The 23564-nt window shown below is 38.0% G+C and overlaps 2 protein-coding genes across 3 annotated transcripts in view; both read right to left on the bottom strand.

Annotated features, from left to right (window-relative positions):
- The window catches only part of LOC136847497 (cerebellin-3-like), a 306286-nt gene extending 294348 nt beyond the window's left edge, over positions 1-11938 (bottom strand). Inside the window, exon 1 of the mRNA XM_067119239.1 lies at positions 11805-11938. The gene's annotated coding sequence lies outside the window, so the exon portion shown is untranslated. The remainder of the gene's footprint in view (positions 1-11804) is intronic.
- Positions 11939-13865: 1927 nt separating this feature from the next.
- Idua (alpha-L-iduronidase) overlaps positions 13866-23564 on the bottom strand; it is a 32735-nt gene continuing 23036 nt past the window's right edge. For both annotated transcript variants that reach the window (XM_067119208.1, XM_067119215.1), the window contains 3 exons: positions 23466-23542; positions 17337-17455; positions 13866-14032 (listed from right to left, as the gene is read on the bottom strand). In XM_067119208.1, the coding sequence (XP_066975309.1) occupies positions 13938-14032; positions 17337-17455; positions 23466-23542 (291 nt within the window). In that variant the 3' untranslated portion in view covers positions 13866-13937. The remainder of the gene's footprint in view (positions 14033-17336; positions 17456-23465; positions 23543-23564) is intronic.

Raw genomic sequence — 23564 nt, 5'->3', positions numbered from 1 at the left:
CCCTTGCCCATGCCCTTTGCTGCATGCCACGGCATAGGGTGTGTCCTAAGGAGCACCAGGAATGCCCTTGCTGTCGCACAGTGACACCCGCCGACCAATGGAAATTCAGCATCCCAGTGCCGTCACGTTCAAAATTTTAAGCGTAGCCGCTAAGTCCAGTAATAAAAAGCGTGTGTCAATTTGCAATTTAGTCCTGAAGACGTCGCAGATGAGCGAGAAAAAGGACCGTCGACTATAATAAGTAAATAGGAAGAAACGTGAATCATTTTTCCTCATTCCTAAGAAAATTGCCTGAAGAGAAAATTAAGTATAGACTAATTCAAAGTCCAGACAAAAAGATAGTATCTGCGAAAAATGCCATTGACTTCAATAGGAATTGCATAAGCCCAAATAGGAATTGCATATGCTCAAATAGAATAAATATATTGATATTTATACACACACACACACACACACACACACACATATATATATATATATATATATATATATATATATATATATATATATATATATATATATATATATATATATATCCTCTCTCCACCGCTCTTTCAGTCTTCAGGATGGATTTACAAAACTGCTATAATACAGCTACATTTACTCTCAATCCCCAGGCGATTGCTGTTTCCACCATCTATGGTCTTCTTCAGCGCTAGTCTGGATTCATAACGGAACTGCATTCTAATATATAGCAGAGCAAAACCAAAAAAGTTGTCGAAAAACACAAATTGCCAGTGAAAATTTTGAAATATAAAATTTCAATACGAAGTTCATGACAATATTCATAGAGAGGCAGCCCCCACCTGACAAAGCTGAACTCTGCATTAAAATTAAAATTTTCATTTTTTGATGAATTACCTTTTATATTTCTCAATCCTTTCAACGGTGAGGCCAAAGACATGAAAGAGGAAGAAAAAGTAATTAGAATAAAAAAAAAAGAAAATAAGGAGGCGTGATGAGAGGAGGTAATGGAGAAAGGTCGAGTAATAAAAACGCGTTCTTCATGTTTGTTTTCAGTGGCTAAAAAAAATCCACTGTATAAAACCAAGTTTAAGTGAGTAAATATAACCAATGGAGAAATGGGTGGAAGCCGAGGACGGGTGAAAATTCCACTGCATCGAGCATTTATGTGCTCGTGTAAGACATCCGAATGTTTCAAAAATAATTTAACATATTATGGTGCTCAAAGATTATTTTTTTCATCATTCTGTAAAAATGACTATAAAGATGACACAATCAACTTGATTCTAGACCTTACCAAGGCACGGAGGTCAAGCAAGCTCTTGTAGTAATGAGTCATAACAAAACATCCTCAAAATGAATGAAAATGCTCTCAAACTCAAGAAAGCAATCATAAAACGATAACAAAATTGACTAAGAGCTCGGATCAATCCAGTTACACCTGGGCATAATTATTGCATCCACGCTGGAGTCACCGAGTACACGGACTGTCGACTTCGACATTCTACCAAACGCAAATCAAGATCATCACATCCACTCTGATCTGAGAGCTCTGCAGCCAGTTTGCAACTAAATCCAAGCATCTTATGAAACACTGAGTCGTCCGTGTGCCACAAACAATTTACAAGAGCAAACAAACACAAGAAGAGAAAACGACGCGGACTACCTTTGTTGCCGCCCAAAGCTTCGGAATAATTCACGACAGGTCGCTACCGCCAAATTATCGATCAGCTTCAGTAAAGCCATCGATTTTATCTACCGGAGTGACATTTCTCTAGAGAAGAAAGGCACAGTAATATCAAAGTACATCTGGTCAAGTCTCATCCAGCCTGTTTTTTTTTTTCCAAGTGCTTTTCCTCATAATTTTCATTCAGTAAATGTGTTCACTCTGGTCACAGGGATTTTCACTCTTCTCCATCTAAGGTGTTCAGTGTGTTCCAGCACGAGTTTTCACTCTATTCCAGCGCGTATTTTCACTCCGTTCCAGCACGAGCTTTTAATTCCAACAGATGCTTTCACTCTTTTCAATTGGGTCTTTTTATCTTTACTCATTACTGGAGATTTTTTACTTAATGGCGGAAAGTCAAGTAAATGATTTCATCTTATTCTAGCAGAATGTTGCCTCAACTCCACTTGATCTTTTCGACCATTTCCGAAGGTGATTTCACTATATTCCAGTTGAAGCTCCACATTCCAGCGAACGTTTAAAATTGTGTTCTCATTCCTGTTCCTGTTAGCAGTTTAAATATTTCAGTACATAAATTCATTTCATTCCTACTGAACAAATGGTTTTCAATCTTTCAAGTGTTTACCCTTTGCTTAAGTACTGTTTTCACTTTGTTATAAGGGTAACATGTTTCTGCTGGTATTTTCATTCTGCCCCAGGAAGATTTTATCACCTGGCCCCACACCAGTAGGTGATATAATTGTTTAAGGAAAATTTTCATTATTTTTTTTTTCATTATTTAATCTATTTCTTTACACTATTTCCGTTGATTTGTCTATATCTCTCGTCAGTGTTTTGAACCCTTCGAATCTGTGTGTTTTCCTTTTCCAGGAATTGCCAACATTCTTCCCTTCACAAAATCTCTCTTCCAACAACACCAAAAAAGCTATCCATACTTGCAAAAAAATATAAAGATATTAAAAGTAGTAAAACCTTAGTAACATACAAGAAAAATACATCAGCAATCCAAGAGTGGTATAGTATGGTCTAGTCTAGAAAGATCAGAATTATGACCAATTTTATAAAGCACGCACAACGAGCTAATCGAACGACTGCCAGAGATTAATACATAGATCTGGGACGAGGAATTCAATAGGAATGGAATGGAATATACAGTAGAGTTTAGGCCAAAGGCCAAGCACTGCGACCTATGAGGTCATTCAGCGCTGGAAAGGAAACTGAGAGTCGGTAGGTCTGAAAGGTGTAAAAGGGGGGGAAAACCTCGCAGTTGCACTTTGAAATAATTGTTAGGAGAGGGTGGGTAACAAGATGGAAGAAAGATAATATGAATGGAGGTACAGTAAAAGGAATGAAAGGGGTTACAGCTAGGGGGGCTGAAGGGACGCTGCAAAGAACCTTTAGTAATGCCTACAGTGCACCCTGTGAGGTGCACTGACGGCACTACCCCCCTACGGCGGGAGGGGGGGGGGTTCACTAGAAATCGAGTTTTTACTCAACAATTAAGGGTGTAACCCGACCGCTGAAGACCAGACAGAAGGATAGTATTTAAAACATAGCAGAATTAAAAAAAAAAAAAAAAAAAAACTTGAAAGACTACCTAAATACTTTGTGCCACCGAAGACAAAAGCAGATTTGAGGTCAAGAATGGCACCTAGAATTTTAAATGAGTTAGCCAACGTGTTTTTAAAGAAACACTGCCGATGAAAATATGTCTGTAAGGGGATCCGGCGTCACAGGCCTACTAAGATTCATACTTTTGAGTATTGGTTGGGTCCAACTGCATTTGCCATATTTTGCACCATGTACTGATTGTAGCTAAATCTCTGTTAGGAAAATCAGCAACAGCAGGCCTACAATGGGAGTAGCATTATCTGTATAATCAACCAGCATGCTGTCTATGCTAAACCACATATTAGGTCTACAATGAAGGTAGCATCATCTGCATAATCAACCAGCATGCTGCATATGCTAAACCACATATTAGGTCTACAATGAGAGTAGCATCATCTGCATAATCAACCAGCATGCTGTCTATTCTAAACCACATAGGCCTATTAGGTCTACAATGAGAGTAGCATCATCTGCATAATAACCAGCATGCTGTCTATGCTAAACAACATATCAGTTCTACCATAAGAATAACATCATCTGCATAACCAACAAGCTGTTCTCTATGCTGAACCACATACTTCGTACATAATGCAGTAGTGACCCAAGAGTACTGCCCTGAGGAACACTCGATCTTACATTCCAGTAATCACTATAAACATTAACAAATACTCTTGACATCTAAGACATTTATCGCTGTATTTTCGTCTCCTTCTATTTTCGACAGCAAAGCATGTCACGTAATCGCGCCCTTGAAAGGTGAAACTTTGGAGTCATGAGTGCCGATATTGCACCCCTACACCCCGAGGGTCATAGGATTCAATGCTCAGGTGGTGGAACTCGCCACAACCTCTGAGTTTGGACTCCTCAGTCCGCAAAAATGTCACTTACGATACACGTAAATTACATACTAATCGTAATATCAAATGAAGCCACACGAAATATTTAAGGAGAAACGGCAAAGTGCCAAGCACTATCTTGTATTGAGAACATTTTAGGGGAGACATCTTTTTGCACCGAAAATGTTGTGTATGTACGCAAGTACTCCAAGCTATGTCGTTTAACATACACGAAAGCACTTGGCACAATGTCATTTAATATACACGAAAGTACTTGGCACAATGTCGTTTAATAAACACGAAAATACTTGGCACAATGTCGTTTAATTTCCTGTGGTCTCAAATGGTAATCAAAAGGCGAGCATATTTGTAATTTTTAGCACATCCACTAAGATAACCCCTTACTGACAGGATTACGCCATCTGGGGTACGATGGAAAACCATAATTTTATTTTGTTAACCATTCTGGGATGGACTTTACGAACCCAATTTACTGAATAAATAAATCAGTCGCTCAGTTTTTGCTAACCAGCATCAAGCATTGAGACCAATTCCTTTATTATGCTTCAGAGTAGGAGGAGGTGATATTTCTTAAAAACCACATCGCATTCAGACTTATCACTAAACCTCGCCTGCTTCAAAATGCGTAAATAAAGAGATTATTATATTCTAGCCGTTGCCTGACCATACCTACCCAGGTAGAACTTTCAGCAAATTAAAAGCAGAGTTTTCGGCCCCAATAGAAAATAAGTAGTAAGGGGGATACCATTAACCAAGGTTCTCACGGAGGGAAAAGGTCAAATCGATGAAAAATCAAGTATATAAATGTCATATGAGGAGAGGATAGAACGTGTTCTTAAAACTTAAGAGAGGTTAAATTTAAGTACATTATCTATCATCTGGCATCTCTGCTGATATGTCTACTAAGTACCGTACTGATATGCGAAAATATGCATAGGCTACATAGCTGCATATATAAATCACGCCACATAATTATACATAAATATATAAACACACATACTTGAAATTCCATATATATATATATATATATATATATATATATATATATATATATATATATATATATATATATATAATAAAGGTTAGATACGTGTAAATACGCACAAACCTATGCATAAACATAAATGTTTCACTATATAACCATTTATTCATATAACAGTGAACGCTATATGTAGGGAAGGTACAGTAATTATACACTGTATATAAGTATGCAATTCGCCAACTCATCGTGTCATTCGTTATTCAAAATCTGAATTTCAGGCAAATGAAAACACTTTTTTCATGATTATTAACATATCTTTCAAGGAACAACCCAAGAGAAATTAATTGGACAAAGTACCACTTATTAAAATGTAACTTCACATGATGTATGAACCGTATTCAGAATATAAGAAGTATTTCGGTAACGCATACTGCCAGTGACGTAGCTATGACAGAGCGTCAATCCCGGAGAAATTAAGTAGACCATTTTACAAAAAGAGTATATAAGAATTCCCATAGCACCCGTGGCGATAGAGCATGATTACAATCCAAAAATACTTCTGTTGAGACTTTCATTGGTATCGTACAGTATTGACATTTGTCACTCTTTTGCTAACTGGATTCGAACTGTCAACCTCTGTTTAACATATACCCCTGTGATTTGAGCCCCGCTCCTGTTTATGAAGTGAACTGAATATAGAATTTAGGCCAAAGGCCAAGCACTGAGACCTATGAGGTCATTCAACGCTGAAACGGAAACTGAGAGTAGAAAGGTGTAACAGGAGGAAAATCTCGCAGTTGCACTATGAATCAATTGTTAGGAGAGGGTGGAAAGTAAGATGGAAGAAAGAATATGAATGGAAGTACAATAAAAGAAACGAAAGGGGTTGCAACTATGGGTTTATGGGACGCTGCAAAGAACCTTGAGTAATACCTACAGTGCACTGCATGAGGCGCACTGACGGCACTAATCCCCTACGGGAGCTCCTGTTGCAACTTAGACCTAATGCAGTTGTCTTCCAGATTTGGTTTTGATCGTCCATTTCCTATAAGATATAATTTGGCAACAGCCTACATCATTAATATAGTCTAGGCCTAAGGTAGGCCTATGTGCAAATAACGTGTTATAAGAAATACGAGACCAGCGAATTATTAACGTTGCTTACGTCAATGACAGTATTCACTGTGACCGTCATCTCGAGACGTCACTTTACAAAAATTACTAACTGATGACAATATTACATGTTAAGAGGGTGCGAATTATTAACGTTGCTTACGTCAATGACAGTATTCACTGTGACCGTCATCTCGAGACGTCACTTTACAAAAATTACTAACTGATGACAATATTACATGTTAAGAGGGCACTTTTCTTCCATCAGCCAATATCCAAAGGGTTAAAAAATTTATAATAAAAGCAATAAACGCTGTAGACAAATAAGTCACCATCTATGGGGGCAAGGACAACTGTGAGTATCATCTCACATCAAAATCGTTGCACAGAAACAAAAAGTTTTGGACAAAATCTTTTGACGCAAATCCGTTTCACAAGCAAAGCTAGCTTAATAATAATAATAATAATAATAATAATAATAATACAATCTATTTTCAGCAGTACTATTGTGTTGAAAAGTAAACAGATGAAACTAAGACTGTACTTGGCAATAGGGAGCACAAGTGTAAAGCTACAGATGCTTAGACTCATGTATCCAAAGTAAGTTACAAACGTCTGCAGCTCATAAGATGGCCAATTAAGTCGAGAGAAATCAATGCTGGCCTACGACAGGAAAAATAATTTCGCTATCAAATGATGATTGACAGTTATTTCCACCTCTAATGAACGAGTCAAGAGTATCGATATCATTTGTGGTAAGATGTTCAGAAACGCAAAAGCTGGAATAGCAATGAACAGAGGATTTTCATTAGTCTCTCTCTCTCTCCCCAAAGCTGCTCTTCCATTTTTTTTGTGACGTGGATGGTAGAAACCCATCGAAGTTTTATGGTTTTCTACCGAAAAGAAATGAAAGGGCATATCTGCTACCCTTTCAGATAAGCCTAAGTCTAGACAGATAAAAAAAAAAAAAAAAGGTGGGGGGACTTGGGGTCTCGGCTCTTGGAGTTTTGGCCTCTTATTTTTTCGATAAAAAAAATCCATAAAAGGAAACAGAACATGCGAGCATGACGGACAGATAAAAACATAAACAAAAAACAAAAACAAAAACTGGGGAATGTAAAGCAGAAAAATCATATTTCATTTACAGATATTATTTGGTCATCTGTACTAGATAAGGAAATTGTTTTTTATCACATAAACGGCACTGGTCACTGTGGCGTCGTAGGCGTACTCTCAGTGGTTGTACTATTGTTACTATTATTACTGGAAAAATTACTCATTTATGTGAAAACGACAGAGGAAATTAACTAGCCAAGCGATCCTCCACAGAACGGAAGTCCCATATATGAAAAAAAAGAAAAAACGGAGTCACCGGAGAGAGAGAGAGAGAGAGAGAGAGAGAGAGAGAGAGAGAGAGAGAGAGAGAGAGAGAGAGAGAGAGAGCATAAAATACGAAGAAAATAATGGATTAACAGCGATAAACCTAGAAAAACTAAATTATACATATACAATAAGGAAATGTGAGGTGCAGGTCGCTTTAGAGCAGCATTAGTTTAAGCTCCAAAGCATCCGCATTCATAAAAATGCCATTAAGGCTATTCTGCAGTTTTACAGTCTAGGGAATGAAAGGCTTCTGGCACTCTGCACTGAAACATCACGAAACCCGGGATGTCCACGTTCCCCAAAGCAAGTACCACACACTAAATTGAGGCAAAAGGTCCCTAGCTAACCCCCGGAAAAGGACAAAAAGAATATCTTCAGGACGATGGTCTAAGGAAATGGGAAACTACCGTTCTGAGCAATTGCGTCCAAGCAGGAGGTTGTTGACATTAAGACATGAAAGCATTCCAATTACGATGTAGAGTATGGTACTGATTCCGACATCTCATTACGCTTCGGAAGCCTCCCGATCATTATATAACCTTATGGTAGTATTCTATCATTCTTGTACCTCTGCAAAACAATGATTGAGGTCGGTGTGTAGAACAAATATTCAGAATCAACAAGAATTGCGTAACCTGTCCAGAGCAAACCATGAAGTGGGGGAATGGCGAAAGTTCTACGCATCCCATTGCCTACACCGCTTAATGGTCATTTACCCAATGTAATATCTTAATTTTCAAAGTCAAAAGTCACGTTGCCAGCAAACATTAAAACAAAATGTCCCAAAGCATACGCAATGAAACACCCAGAGAACATCAGCAGCAGCTCTTTGCTGCCAGTGACTCGCAAAAATTCGTGCAGATCAAGTATATGGCCTCCAACTGATCGGTTATGGTTATATTATAATTATGACTAATAACCGCCAAATGGTTAACCAAGTTAAAACCTTGCTGTATTTTTCGAATGAGAATTCAATGACAAAGTCAGTAGTTCTAAATCCGCCAATACACGTTAAAAGCATACATTATTGACTGATCAATAAATGTTTGGTCTAATGACATGGCACTTGAACCGTTAGGTTATTCAGTACCACTGAACGCATACATGGGCAGAACATCGTCCGTGACAACAGCTCATGGTTTAGCTGTTCAGCAGTCAGCTTCTTATTCTCTCTCTCTCTCTCTCTCTCTCTCTCTCTCTCTCTCTCTCTCTCTCTCTCTCTCAGACTGAAGACAATTTTGAATATTAACATTAAACTTAAAACTCTGAAACAATCCCAGTACTTTAGTTGATAAGTGTTCCAGAGTAATCCCTTAACGAAAAAAATAAGATTGCAACAAAAACCAAATTGACAGGAGATATTTCCCTGCTGGACTCAACTGTCTATTTTTTAGTAAATTAAATATTAGAATAAACTCTCTCTAAATAGATGTTAAGAAATGGTCAAGATAAGGTTGGTCTAATCCACAGTCACGAAAAACCACAATTCACTTAGAGAGAGAGAGAGAGAGAGAGAGAGAGAGAGAGAGAGAGAGAGAGAGAGAGAGAGAGAGAGAGAGAGAGAGAGAGAGAGAGGACTTTATTTTTGCTTGTGAGTTAACGAGCGTGAGAACACATCACTGGTGCAGAAAATTAAATAATAAAAGCAGAATTGGAGTTTCACGTAATAGTTTTCTTTCATCTACCTCCTTACTCTAGCCCGAGTCAAAGCTTATCTCTCTCATTCCCTCCTCTTACCTGGAAATTAATGACCCCTTCACACGGTAGTTGTATTGATTACGAGAGTTTTTGTGACCTCTTTTTTACCGAGGGTGGAATGTTATTTTTCATCCCCAAACCTGTATTTTATCTTAATTTACTATTCGCAAGTTTAAATTTGTACTTATTCCGGTGTTTCATAAACTAATGATTGAAAGTGTAATTTTCTGAATTTTGCTTCCAATTATTGCGCCAAAATATTAGAATAATAAATAGATGCAAGAATGTGACCGAATATTAATAGATTAAAAATTGCTGGCTATTCTGAAAATTAGCACCAATTTACCCAGCCCATTTGAGGTCGAACTTTAACATTTCTTGTTATGCTATGTAAAATAGTTTACCTCTGAGGTAGTATACATAATTCTATTAAATATTATGAGGATTAATTTTCTTGTAGTCTGAAGCTGAAACCAGCTAGACCTCAAAGCAACTCACACAAAGCGTGTTTACTGTGGATTAACAACCGCTGACCTCTTTAAGACATGCTAGCAATTCTGGAGAAACAATTATTTATATATATATATATATATATATATATATATATATATATATATATATGTGTGTGTGTGTGTGTGTGTGTGTGTGTGTGTGTGTGTGTGTGTGTGTGTGTGTGTAAAGCGCGCGCGTGCATTCGTAGAAGCATGTACGTTTGTTTATAACTGAGGACGGGAACTTCCTTAATACTTATTCTCTAATTGTTCGCGTACGTCAAAAGCAAATCCCTTGACATCTGATTATATTTAACTATTAAATACACCTCTTTCTGCATGTAAAAACAATAAACTTGCCCTCTGTGACAATCAGTTTACAGTGAATAGTTGTGGTTACCACCAAGGTCCAAAGGTTACCACTGTCTGCAGTGTAGGGGGTAACTTGCCAGCAAATTTCCACGTACCCGAGTGTTAATGCTCCCTCTGACTGAATTCGATCTCATCACGGGATGACTCTCTCCCCACTGTGCTATGTACACAATTTCATATTAAGGAAAGATCACAATAACACTCACAGCTGATGAAATGAAATTCAGGACGTGAAAGCCACAAAAACAAACCCTGTAGGTCTCTTGGCTGATCAAATGTGACAAACAATGGCTGAACCAAACAAGTGTTGGTAAAATAAGTAAAAAATACGAGAAAATTCCACTTAAACTGGGGGCACTAGTTCATTCTCATATCTTAATTCAATCTCGTATCTGGACAGCCTATACTTTCTCAGATATTGGGAGGGAAATAAAAATATATAATCTCGTCAGGTAAAAACGTAAAGATCTCAATATCACTGAGACTCCGGAACCTTGGAAGTACCCTAACCCTAGGGTAGGTTACCTAATGGTATCTAGACAACGTAACGTTTATATCCTCAAGTTAGGCAAACTTTGCGAAAGCAATGCTGAGCAATTTCTCAAACATGACTGTGTATTTAATCTTTCAAAACTTATGTTTAATTGTCATAAATTTGCCTTTAAGAGAGGGGGAATGTACTTGCTTGATAATGCGTATGTTAAAAGATGCGTTTAGAACAAACTAAAATTTCCAGTAACATTTAAGACACGAAAATTTGCTGGTAGTTACACGCACGTCCACACAAAGTAACCCCCTACTATATAATACAAGCATATTCAAATATTCATATGCAGGCATTGCCATATAATCTTTAAGCTTAAAGCTAATCATGAGGTATTATACTGTGTATGCTCATATCTTGTGGACGGCTCGACTTGCCAAAAATGTGTAGCCGTGGTGTTCTGTGAAAGGAGACATATCCGACTACCGCACAACATCCGTCAGAAATACCAAAATTTGCCAGCATTAGTTTCAAGCATTGTCATAAGTTTCACCGCCTAGCCTATATCGACTGATAAAAAAATAACTTATTCGTTAAAACACGTACAGTACATTGAATACGGTGTTTTACAAACCAGTCTTTTCTAAACGCGAAAGATCCGAAAGCATTCATGATCCTCAGTAACTTGATTCCCCGATAACACAAGTTCCGTCAATCGTTCACTTTCAGGTTATGTTAAGGAAAACAATAAAACTCCGATAATGGCCATATAAACACGTTAAGAAACCATTTTTTACAGACAAGCAAATCTCCTAACACCAACCTAAAGGATGAAAAGTAAAATATCTGAACCTAATACATCATTCTTGATCATTTACATAGAGCGATTGGCCTAACAAACCTAGACTGACGAAAAATTTACATAGCCCTAACGATTTCTATGTCACTATTTGTTGGGGGGGGGTTGCGGCAGGTAAAATGGAAAAATGATTTGCATTGCTTCTGGAAACAATTTATCCAGGGCTATATGCAAAACAAAAACAACAAAAATTTCCCGTCTTTACCTAAGAATAATTCTTGAAATCCAAGCACGGGCACGTGGAATGTAACAGTGAGGGTTGCTATCGGTATAAAAGTTTATGTAGTCAGTAACAGTACTCACCTCAACTGGTATCAAAAACAAGTTATTTTCTGTAACGGATGAAAGGGTGGTGCTTGGGGTAACACTTGGCAACAGCAAATGGCAGCTTCAATTCCTTCAACGCAATTGGCCTACCAGACAGGTTAACCCTCGAGTCAATCGTCACTATCCTTGAAACAATCACAACACAGAAATGCTATGATTACAGACCAAAGGAGGAAAAGGGCTTTGAATTGCCATTATTATGCCTTTTTAGTATCGGAATGGCAATCACTGCACATACTACTGACCTCATAATATAATACACTATATTATCATAGAACTTAAAGTACAGCTGACCCTGTAGCACCACTGAGTGACTCTACAGCACCTCTAGGAGCAGCGTCGAACTACGCTGTCAACTACGGTCTTCTGAAAGCAGCGAGAAACATAACAGTGATCTTCAGTTACTATGTCATGTAAAGCCACGAGTCTGTGGTAATTTACATTAACGCAAATCTTTATCGAAAAAAATGAGATAATTTTAAATCATTCTAGTACCTAGTAGGTAACCGTCGCCGATAGCTCTTCGTCGAATGGCATGGAAACTTTGGAACAATCAAACAGAGGAAATCGGTTGTTAAATTCCGTACGCAAGGTTTATTTTGTGTTCATGATGCATATCATATACCTAAGTGGGTATATTACAATTGCAAAGATTTACTCAATTTTATTTAATTAATTACATGATGAAAACGAGGTATGCTCCTACGATACGACTTCTTTCGTTAACACATGGGTCAACCGTCAATAATGGGACGGGTAACTCAATACGTTGCGTGTACCAGATACGAAATAACAAGGATAACAGAAAAGGATGAGAGTTTGCAAGGGTATCCCAAGTGAGAACGGAAGCAGGATACAGTTATAAGACGTATTTTTAATATTTCTACATAAAAAGGAAATGTCAAGCTGCAGCTTCCTTCACTCATTGCGTATATTTCCAAGTGCAAATTGTTGTGATCGTTCTTTAGGCCTAAGCATATCCTAAGTGTAAATAATTGTGACCGTCCTTAGGCCTAAGCATATCGTTACGGTATCTGATGTGTCCTTATGTAAGTATTATTTGTCCTGTTTTATCGCATTTTACTATTTAATGCTGAATTTTACTGAATATGATATCGGAGCTTATGATAAATATTATCATTATTATTATTAGAAGTAGTAGTAATCTGTTTATCAGTCGAGCATTCAGCGTTATCTAATATCAGCCTATGCTTAATAATATATTCCTAATTTCTGTTCAAAGCCCAGAAACAGGCATCTTCTCACACAAAGCTCTACAAGAAACTGAATGCATTTATAACGCAAGGCAACCATGCATAGCGCAGTCCAGAAGGAAAGTCTCCAAACAAAGCCATTATTTGTGATGGAAAATAGAACGAAAACATTTGACTGTCAGGATAAAATCTCGACGTCAGTGGAGGAGAAAAACTTTAATTTTGCGTAGAGTTTTTCTCGTGGCAAAAAATATCTCCGAAAGGCCACGGTCTTCAACTCTGGTTGAAGGCAGAGCCTTGGCCTTCACTTTATTCGTGAGTACAACTTGATTTTTCTTTCTGTATGAGGGAACTTCTTCGAGGGATTTTTATGACTGGTTTCTCTTCTTATGAATGAATATTATGATAGTTTGCCGCTTATTTTATTACCTTCTTTGTTACGCACTGTTCCAAAGGTCACTTGGTCTTGATGATTTACCGCGAAAAAGTTTTTTTTATACCTTCCTCTTTACGGCTATCTGGAACTGTTTTGACCATTAAAACTCATCCCATTTTGCATAAAAAACAAAAACACATCCTGACAACAATTATACGAAGAACCTTTCAAGGTAATATTGAAGGAGAAATATTTTCATCTACCAAAAATGTGTGAGCTGCTTTCTTTTTGTCTTTGTTCTTGTAATATGCTTTAAATACCGTAGTTCCTTCAACCCCCATTCAAAAAATACTGTTGTTTGTACTTTACAAAATACTGAGAAATTTTCTTAGCATATTATACAGCCCGTTTTCGCGATCAAAACATAAGGTATAAGTGTAAAATGCAGGCGTTTCAAAAATATATTAATATACACACAAACTCCCATTAAACCTTGAAACCCTTTGCTGTTCGTTGGGTTCACACACTATGGTAGACGGGCTCTGAGAAGGGGCCTGTAGAACCCCAGTACGTCACAACCCTCACACGATACCATCCGTCAACTTTTACACTTCCTGCAAGAGTAAATAATAAGAGTCATTGGTCATAGTTTGTTGCACATCTGAGTGGCGTAAATAAAACAGAATTATGGAGTTAAGCCTAGGAAGAAATTGTCAGGTGACAAAAGAAGTATTCTATGGTGATTAAACCTATTTCCGGTTCCCAGCACACAGAATTCCGTCATTGCTTTCCCAAACCATAGGATTCCCTCAGGATTTTGTAGAAAGGCCCAGTGGGGGCCTTTCAATCAAACCTGGGGCACTGTGTTCCCCCCGGTTTGCCGGAGAAGAGAACCATCCTGTAGAACAGCGACCTCCAGGCCTCCCTGGCAAGCACCAAAAAAGGAACCTTCTGCCGAGCTGTGAACCCTCGACTCTCTCTGTAATCCCAGAAAGGGTTACCTCTCATAATTATTTTGATTTTCCTTAAGGAAATCTATATGGTTATGGCGTAAAACTTGACACAGTGTGTCTTTTTTTTCAATATTAGAGCAAATTAGCTTAACGAAGGAAGCTCTGGGTCTCCATTCCATTAAAAATGTTATTATTATTATTATTATTATTATTATTATTATTATTATTATTAATAATACGTTCGTGATAAGCTGATTTCTATTCTGAGTACTAAAACATGAATTCAACAGGATTATGTAGAGCACAGTCGAAACTAACACTTTACCTTGATTACTGAGAGAATTAGTTCCCTGTCACCCTAGTTTTAACTTGGAAAAAAAAACGGCGTTAGAATAAAAACAAAGGAAATTGCTCCACTAGAATCTCACCTCTCAGGGGTCATCGGCATAGAACAGCACACTCAAACAGATTACGTATCATCCTATACACAAACCAGAAAAGCTCCATTCAAATTCCGCGCCCCTCCCGAAATAAAATTTTACAATTCATTAAAAAGATCAGGAACATCCTCCTATTTTATTCTGAGAGAGAGAGAGAGCGAGAGGCAGGCCAAAAGGGGGAAAAATCGGCAATTTCGAAATTGGCATTCAATTTGGACATTGGTAACTAATGAAATCGCACAGACAGGAGGAAATACACGGGGAGGGGGGGTATGAGAGAGAGTGGTGGAGTGAGGGGGAAAGAGAAAGAGAGAGAGGGGGGGGGAAGGGGAGGAGGAAGAAATGATTGGTTATAACGAAAGAAAAAGAAGAAAAACGACCATCCACCCTCAAAAGTAAAAGTGACCAAATATTTGGCCCGATGTACTATCCACACTCAGTTTCGAGCGTTTTTGGCATTTCTGGAAGTAGGTCCAAATCTTATATGGCAATTTTGAAACTGGGTCCCAACTTTCGCCTTGCAACAATCGTTAAAAAAAATTAAACACACACAAGAAAATTATTTAAAAAGGTAATACCAACTGACATGCACACAAAAATAAGAGACAAATAACCCATTTAAAATAGGCCAGAAAGGGATCTTCTGTCTCTTCCAGGCTTCTACAGGAAGGACGTGAGTAGGTCGACTTGGATAACCAGGGTCTCTGGGCCCAACAACTGACAAGGCAAATAGGCCCGTGTTGTGTGTCTTTTTCCAAAACCAAATCAAATCAACATAATTAATAGAGGCTATCCTCCGAGGATTCCAGAGGGAATCTCTGGTCCCTGGTGTTACTGGGGACCTTCTGGTCTTCTCAGAGAAGCCCAAAGGCCCTGTTTAATAAACTGACCACTTTGCGGGCTTAACTGTAGAACCCAAGAACCCTAGTCATCCAAATGGGCCTGCTCATGTCCTTCCTCTAGAAGCCTAGAAGAGACAGGGTGCCCATTTTCTCCCGATGTGCCTTCCACCCATTTCAAATGGAGCCTTTGAAAGATAAACTCGTTGATTTTTCATGCATTGTTTTTGGTAATATCTTTCTAACTTTTTTGTTTAACCTATTGATTTTTAAGGAAAACTTGAGGTGACACTTCTACAGAATCAGTCCATGGGTTTAGCTACGGAATCCAGAAGAGCCAGGTTTCATTGGAGGACCTTTCTCGGGAGCTTTCCCTGGAGCCAGGGAGAACCTCATTGGCTGGAAAAGCGATACTGTGTTTTCACTTCATTGGAATCCGGAACAGTTAAATGAAAACAAATATCATTTAAAACCTCAGTTAGATAATTAAGTACCTTACTTCAGTTTCATTTGTGTATTTTTTAAAAATAATTATGTATTAATGTGAGTACCACATGTGCAGTTGAGTATTTACAAACCTGTATTACCTTGCATATGTGTTTGTACATTAGTTTTCTTTTGCCAATTCACACACACACACACACACACACACACACACACACACACATATATATATATATATGCATATGCATATGCTTTTTGGGTAAAGCATTTCTTATATGGAATTCTCATCTAAAGCCGAAGTACCTGTGTTTTCTAGTATTTTACAACGATGTTTATCCAGTTTCCTATACAGTTTTTTACCTTTTAGAAAAATATGAAAACTGTAGCTGTTCTGTTATGACGACAGGTGTTTCAGACTTCAGCTCATGGCTATCATCAGGGCACTAGCGATTTTACAAAGAAACTACATTGTATAACTGGTGCAGCCATACAAGAAAAAATTAAAAATATAAACAAAAAGTAAAAAGTAACAAATAAATGACTGGAGAACGATGTGATAATATGCCACAGAGCTTTATAAGACTGACTCAAGAGAGTTCAGAAAGCCTGCAACAGAACCTTCTCATACTTGAGGGGAGAATGTAGCTGGAGGGAGATTGGATATTGAACACAGACTGCTGTAGTTTGATGCTCACTGCTTCAGTAATCACAGTTACCCAAAGTTATTGTCTTGGTAAGTAACATCAGAGGTTTTTTGTCACACACATAAAAAAATGCTCATGTTTGACCCCGTTGTTCTATCGGACTGACATAAACCTGCTTAATCTACACCAACCATCCATTGTAAAATCACTCTGGCCCTAATGACAGCAATGAGCTAACGGCTAAAACCGCGGTTAATATAAGCAGTACAAAAACAGTGTTCATCTTCTCTTTGGAATTTTAGCCTTGAAAATATAATGTTATATTAAGGATATTAAAAGTGTTGTACATAAATAGACATTACAGACGCATACATACATGAAAACAGATATTATAAGTGTTGTATATAAATAGACATTACAGACGCATACATACATGAAAACAATCTAAATTATATTATGAAAAAATATGGATCTTAACTACATATCTGACGAGTCTTCCTCACTCACTCTCACATTAAAAGCAGATTAACCATTTTTTTCCTTCTGCGTTTTTCTTGACATGCTTCACCTCGATCACTCAAAGAAACTCAACGATTACCTGACATCTCCGGTAAGGAATATATGTAATTATTATCAGTGACATCCTGGTTGCTGATGGTCTGGTAGGGACCATTTTTGTCGGTCTGGCTTCGCTGCACCTCGTAATACCATACACATCTGCCAAAAATATTAGGACATACAGATCGTAATCAATGTACTGCAATAATAATGCCTGTGACTGTTCGTTAAGTATTATTACTATTACTGCTTAAGTAGAGCTTTTAATGATAATGGATTTAGACACGGGAATTGTCAGTCATCGCTACTCAAGTCCTTTTTTTTTTTAATTAAGTCATAGAAAAACTACTGCACCCTACAATCAAATAAAAGCCCTTAAGGACACAGAAGTCAACATGAAATGAGTTAAAGATAAATGGATAAAGGTAGTTTTGCCATTCATGAAATCATCGAAGTGGGTATATATTTGCCATATATTTCTCATTTAAAAACCAGGTGTAAATCAAAGAGAAAATACTGTTATGTAATCTTTCTAATGTTATTGGTATGATGTATCTATCACATAGAGAAAAAAGACAGATTTAGTTATATAGCCGCTACTGTAGTAATAAAGTACGACAAAAATAAAACTAAGAAAGAAAACTAGGCATAGAAACATGAAACTGAACAAGAACCCTGAGAAACACGACAATGAACTGAAACACCTTGCAATGAAACGAGTTCGTACACAATTAACTTAGAACAAGGACAGCAGCACACTAACAACCAAACCAATGACCCCTGTACCCGAACAGTCTCAGTGAACCAAGACTCAGTCCACTGAACCGCAAAAGTGAACCATGAACCAAGTCAGCAGACTACATTCTTAACACCGAATGGAATAAAGAATGGATTCCTTGAACCACAATCATAATCCATGACATGCCCAATGAACCAGCCCACCGTACAATATTTGGAACGATGAAACTCAATCAAGAACCAGTAAACGGAACCACAACCTATGAAACGAAAAACTAGAAAAGTTAAGTATATCTTAGTTTAACCAGACCATTGAGCTGATTAACAGCTCTCCTAGGGCTGGCCCGAAGGATTAGATTTATTTTACGTGGCTAAGAACCAACTGGTTACCTAGCGACGGGACCTACAGCTTATTGTGGAATCCGAACCACATTATGACGAGAAATGAATTTCTATCACCAGAAATAAATTCCTCTAATTCTTCATTGGCCGGCCGGCGAAAAACTACAGAAAAAAAGGACATAAATTGTCACACTCATAACTATGTAGAACTGTGAAACACTTCACAAGGACCTTGGGCAAGAACTGAGATCCACGGAAACGCACTGAAAACCAAAACGGTGGCTTGAAAGCCACTCATATCGAACTTATACGCCTAGTACGATAATAGTCCAAAGAGAGCCATGTAGTAAATAAAGACCTATACGATATACGGTAACCACGAACAATCCCAATGAGCCATATACCAATCATGAATATGAATCAAGACGCTGAAATAACAAAAAGGCCGTAAGCCGTACTGCCCTAAAGTAGAAAACTGCAGTATCTACAAAATTTTCGAAATTGAGATATGCCACCTACTTGGCTCGTGAAACACTACTACACAAGTTACAGCAGTTTCAGAATGATTATTCACTGCTTTATTTAGGGGTTCCCATTTCCAGTGTCTGCAAAATCGGTAGTAAGGCAAGGGAAAACTGCAGTATCTACCATTTTTCTCAGTTTTGTATTTTTGTAGATATTGCAGTCCTCCATTTTAGGGCAGCTTACCCATAAACGTTGTCTATGCAAAGAAGCCACAAACTGAGCCACACCCACGATTCGTGAGAAAGACAAGCAACCCATTTGGTGAAACTTGGTCATGACACTAACATGGGAGACAAAATCAGGTTAGGTTGGGTTACAGTAGGGCCGTAGCCCTTCTCACATTTTGGGTGTGGGAAACATAATGAGATTATTTTCAAGAAAATTCTATGGTTAGTTTTTAAGACATGGCGTTCCGCTTTTTTCAGGGAAAGGTCTCGATACTCGGTTACATTTCGGGAAAATGCGACCGGCCCAGTCTAAACCAACCAACCAACCTCGACCGGAGCAGAAGAGATCGACCAACTGATGGTCAAGAATGTTCAAAACCCCGTCCTTACAGTAGTGAATATTTAGCAGCTAGCCTACCTAACGTGCCAGTTTTTTTATCTGATTTTTTTTCGTACGCGGAGTGGTGACCACGCACCAACATTCTCAAACTGAGAAGTGCCACAGCCTTTGCATCGTGGCCTTCCACAGCCTGGAATTGGATTTCTGTTTGATGGCACAAATTACTTGGCATATTTTTAGAAATTATCCCTTTTTAGCCGACAATGTTTCATTGACTCATTCAAATTATCCTGTTTAGACCAGTAAGAATGTTTGCCCCCACTTGTTCTTGTTATTCATTAGCTTGCTACATTTGTTGGCTGGAGCTTAAAATATTAAATTTCGTGATGTACAGGTTTAAAACGATTAATATAAAAACAAGGTCCTAACAAAAGGGAATATTTTTCTTTCTTCTTTTCATGTCGGTCGTAAAACGTACGAAATAGACCTCAAAAAGGACTGGTGAAGTCTTCTGCAATACTACTACCATTATGGCTTCCTTAATAACGGGGATTTGGTTTTATAACATTTCTCCACAACATAAAAGAAATATGCAGCAATTAACGCAACTGTAAATGAAATTCATTTTCTAAATTCGCCACACACTGTTCTTCCCATATTACTTATGTTATTAAACTCCCATGCAAAAACTTTCTGCGACTTCTGAGACTTCAGAACACAAATCTGATATTATCTAAAGGAAAACCTCAATGGGAAAACTCTCTACTCTTACGAGGATTTTCTGGTCGTGAGCGGAGGCACTCGGCCTCTTCTTTAACGACCCTCTACGACTTTATTACTCTAGATGCATAATCCGCCATACCGAGAGCAGTCTGTTGATCCAAGCAGAGAGAGAGAGAGAGAGAGAGAGAGAGAGAGAGAGGGGGTTTAAACCCCCGACCCGACTTCCGCTTCTGAGAGTCCTACCCCGGAGATCCTTTTTCGGGGTCACGTCCAAGTGTTACGGCCCAACTCCCCGTAATGGGGATACTGTATGACGCTTGGGAACAATTGGGGCTTTGCGCTGTTCTTTGGCCCAGTCCCAGACACCCAGGAAAGTTATTCTTTCCTTCTGTTCAAAACAGCTTTTTCCTACTCGGGGAAACCGGTAAGCATGCAAGCAAACGCATAAATGTACGTATGTGTGCATGTCCATTTGAATGGAATTTGGAGGAAATGAAAATCTTGGTTGTCTCCGATTACAAAGTCATAGAGATAGTTCCGAAAAATGTGATAGAAGGAAAAAATGGAACAAAATGAATGGAGATCTGAAATGCCCGATGACCTGAAGGATGGTTGCATGAAGCAATTAACTAAAAAATAAATTCAAAATACGAGAGAATAGAAAAACCTGTTGCATCATGATACCGGTGATGACTACAACTCCGAAATTTCAGTACACATTATTTTCCTCGCGGTTAAATTAGCGTCACAAAAATCTTCCATACTCATTAATCTCAGAGTTTTTACTCTATCACTGCATTAACAAAAGAGCAAGCCAAGCTGTTTTATTCCAGAGACATTGCATTACCAAGTAAAAGTCATACAAACTTCAAGAAAATAATACACTATCTATGAAAAACGTGCAGGTAAAAAGTCCCATAAGAAATAATTAAACGAAAATATATCACACGTTGGTTACCATAAGATTACAACAAGCAACATACCTCTCTTCTCGCTTAAACTACACCATCGTAAAGGACCTCGAAAAACAAGGCAAAGGAATTTTATTTTCCTTCGTATCAAAGGACGGTTTTAAAGACACCCAAACGAATGACACTCAATCACGATGTTGTCTGAACTCTAAAATATAACACAAGGTTTTCAATCTTACCTCCTCTGCATTTTAATAATATTGTTTCATTTTTTATCTATTTATTCATTTGTTAATTTAGTTTTCCTTTTTCAATAACCGAGGTCTTTTCTTTTTGTATTTCCCTTTACCTCCTCTTACCTCTTTCTAATGAGCGCCATATTCTTTGGAAGCTTGAATTTCAAGTTAATGACCCCTATAGGCTTGTTCCATATGAATAGGGCTCATCTTCTGAATAACAATAATAATAATTTTGTCTTCTTGTAAGCCATTAGGACATTAATTTTTCAAGTTAATGAGTTGATAAGATAAGAGTTACCGTCCATATTAAAAAAGATTAAATAAATCAGGTATGAACGTAGTACAACAGGGCAAAAATTCCGTACTAAATTAATGAACCTAGTCTGCCAAACTGTCTCTCCAGGAGCACAGTTAACCATTTAAACCTCATTCGACGGCGTCGAGCGGTACTTAAACTCGGCCAGATGAGAGGGGGGAAATGATACCGAGGAGAGTCGAAGGTCGTCTGGGCACTATAAGTGAACATTTTGGCTGCAAACGTTGCTTCTTTTGATTTTGCTCTGGACGTTCCGTCGAGAGGCCAGATTTGTACAGATATTTTCGATATGCAAACTGGCTAGAATCTTTACAGTATGGCAAAGAATACAATATAGAATTTAGGCCAAAGACCAAGCGCTGGGACCTATGAGGTCATTCTGCGCTGACAGGGAAATTGGCAGTAAGAAGGTCTGAAAGGTGTAACAGGATAAGGAAAAGCTCGCAGTTGCATTAGGAAACAATTTTTAGAGAGGGTGGAAAGTCAGATGGAGGAAAGAGAATATGAACGGAGGTACAGTAAAAAAAATGAGAGAGGTTGCAGCTAGGGGCCGAAGGGACGCTGCAAAGACAAAGCCTTGCTGAATGTTTATCCTCTGGAACAAGGTGGATTCATGCGGTCTTAAGAAGCTCGCCCCACACTTCTCTTTTTCTTTATGCTATCAGTTCCACCTTTAGTTATCAGCACCGCCCTAGGGGCTCATATTCCTTATCCGGGTGTTCCTTGGTCCCCTACGTCTTCTCTGTCTTTGATGCGTTTAGAGGGGTATATCAAGTGTTAAGCGACCCTACACTTCACGAGCCTTTGACTGTGTTGTGTATAATTACATCAAAGGAAGAAGGGGAGACTGAATGAGCCAACCGCATGGTCTAATGATTAATATACCCAAGTAAATTTACTTGGAATGAAAATACTATTTTATAACTATAAAACTTTTGAAATCGATGTCAAGTCAAAATACAGATACCACACTTCAGTATAAACGGCAGGAAATATTTTGGCGATCTTTGGCTCATGATCTAGAAAGTTGCACAAGGTCATGATTTTCTGTTGTACCTGACTTAAATGACAAAACTTTTCCAAAAATTTAGAATTTTACACCTTCAGAATTCGCCGCATTCAATACGAACTGACTAAAGAAATGGCAGAATTATTCTCATTCTCGGCCCACTGACTGTTAGTTTCCAAAACGCATGATTAAAACTGAAGAGAGAGAGAGAGAGAGAGAGAGAGAGAGAGAGAGAGAGAGAGAGAGAGAGAGAGAGAGAGAGAGAGAAAACACTAGCGCACCCCCTTGTTTGTTTCTATGTGAGAATGAGAGTAAAAAGGTATTGGACCATGTGTAATGTTTCTTGGTATTCAGAGACGAACAATGATTGTAAGAACTCGTGGAGTTCTTGCTTGCATGACTGTAAGTTACAATCTTTATAGAGAGACATCTGTCCTAAAAACACACTAAAACTTTTTGGTCTACCAGTTAGGGAACCCTTCATTTTTATTCCCTTCTATCACTGTTGCGCAAAACATAACACACTTGGTTCTCAATTGCTGAAAACTGGATTTGTCAAGCACAGTCAGATGCATTAATCTACTCAAGTGCTTGCCCATTAATTTTATTTTCTATTTTTTGGTTTTATGATTGCATTATTAAAAAAACCCATAAAACTCTCTCTAGATTCGGTTAAACCATGAAAATCTTCCCACAGGATATGCAAAAAGCATTAAAAAAAATTACCCAGCAGTAATCAAACATTAATGAACTTCAAAAAGTTTAGTGCTTGACCTATAGTCTTCGGTGCTGATAAGATGCTAAAAATAAAGAAGAAATTTTTTCAATAAAAAACAAAAAACAGCGAAATTCAACTTACCTAGTAGAAATGAGGGTATCAGACCACGTGATAAGGACGTCAGCACTTGTTATGCTGATAGTGCTGACATTAGTCACCTGAAATAATTTGTTTTGGACT

Source organism: Macrobrachium rosenbergii, chromosome 2 (assembly GCF_040412425.1).
Source record: "Macrobrachium rosenbergii isolate ZJJX-2024 chromosome 2, ASM4041242v1, whole genome shotgun sequence".
Taxonomy (NCBI): Eukaryota; Metazoa; Arthropoda; class Malacostraca; order Decapoda; family Palaemonidae; genus Macrobrachium; species Macrobrachium rosenbergii.
This window is presented reverse-complemented; position numbering and strand designations above follow the sequence as displayed.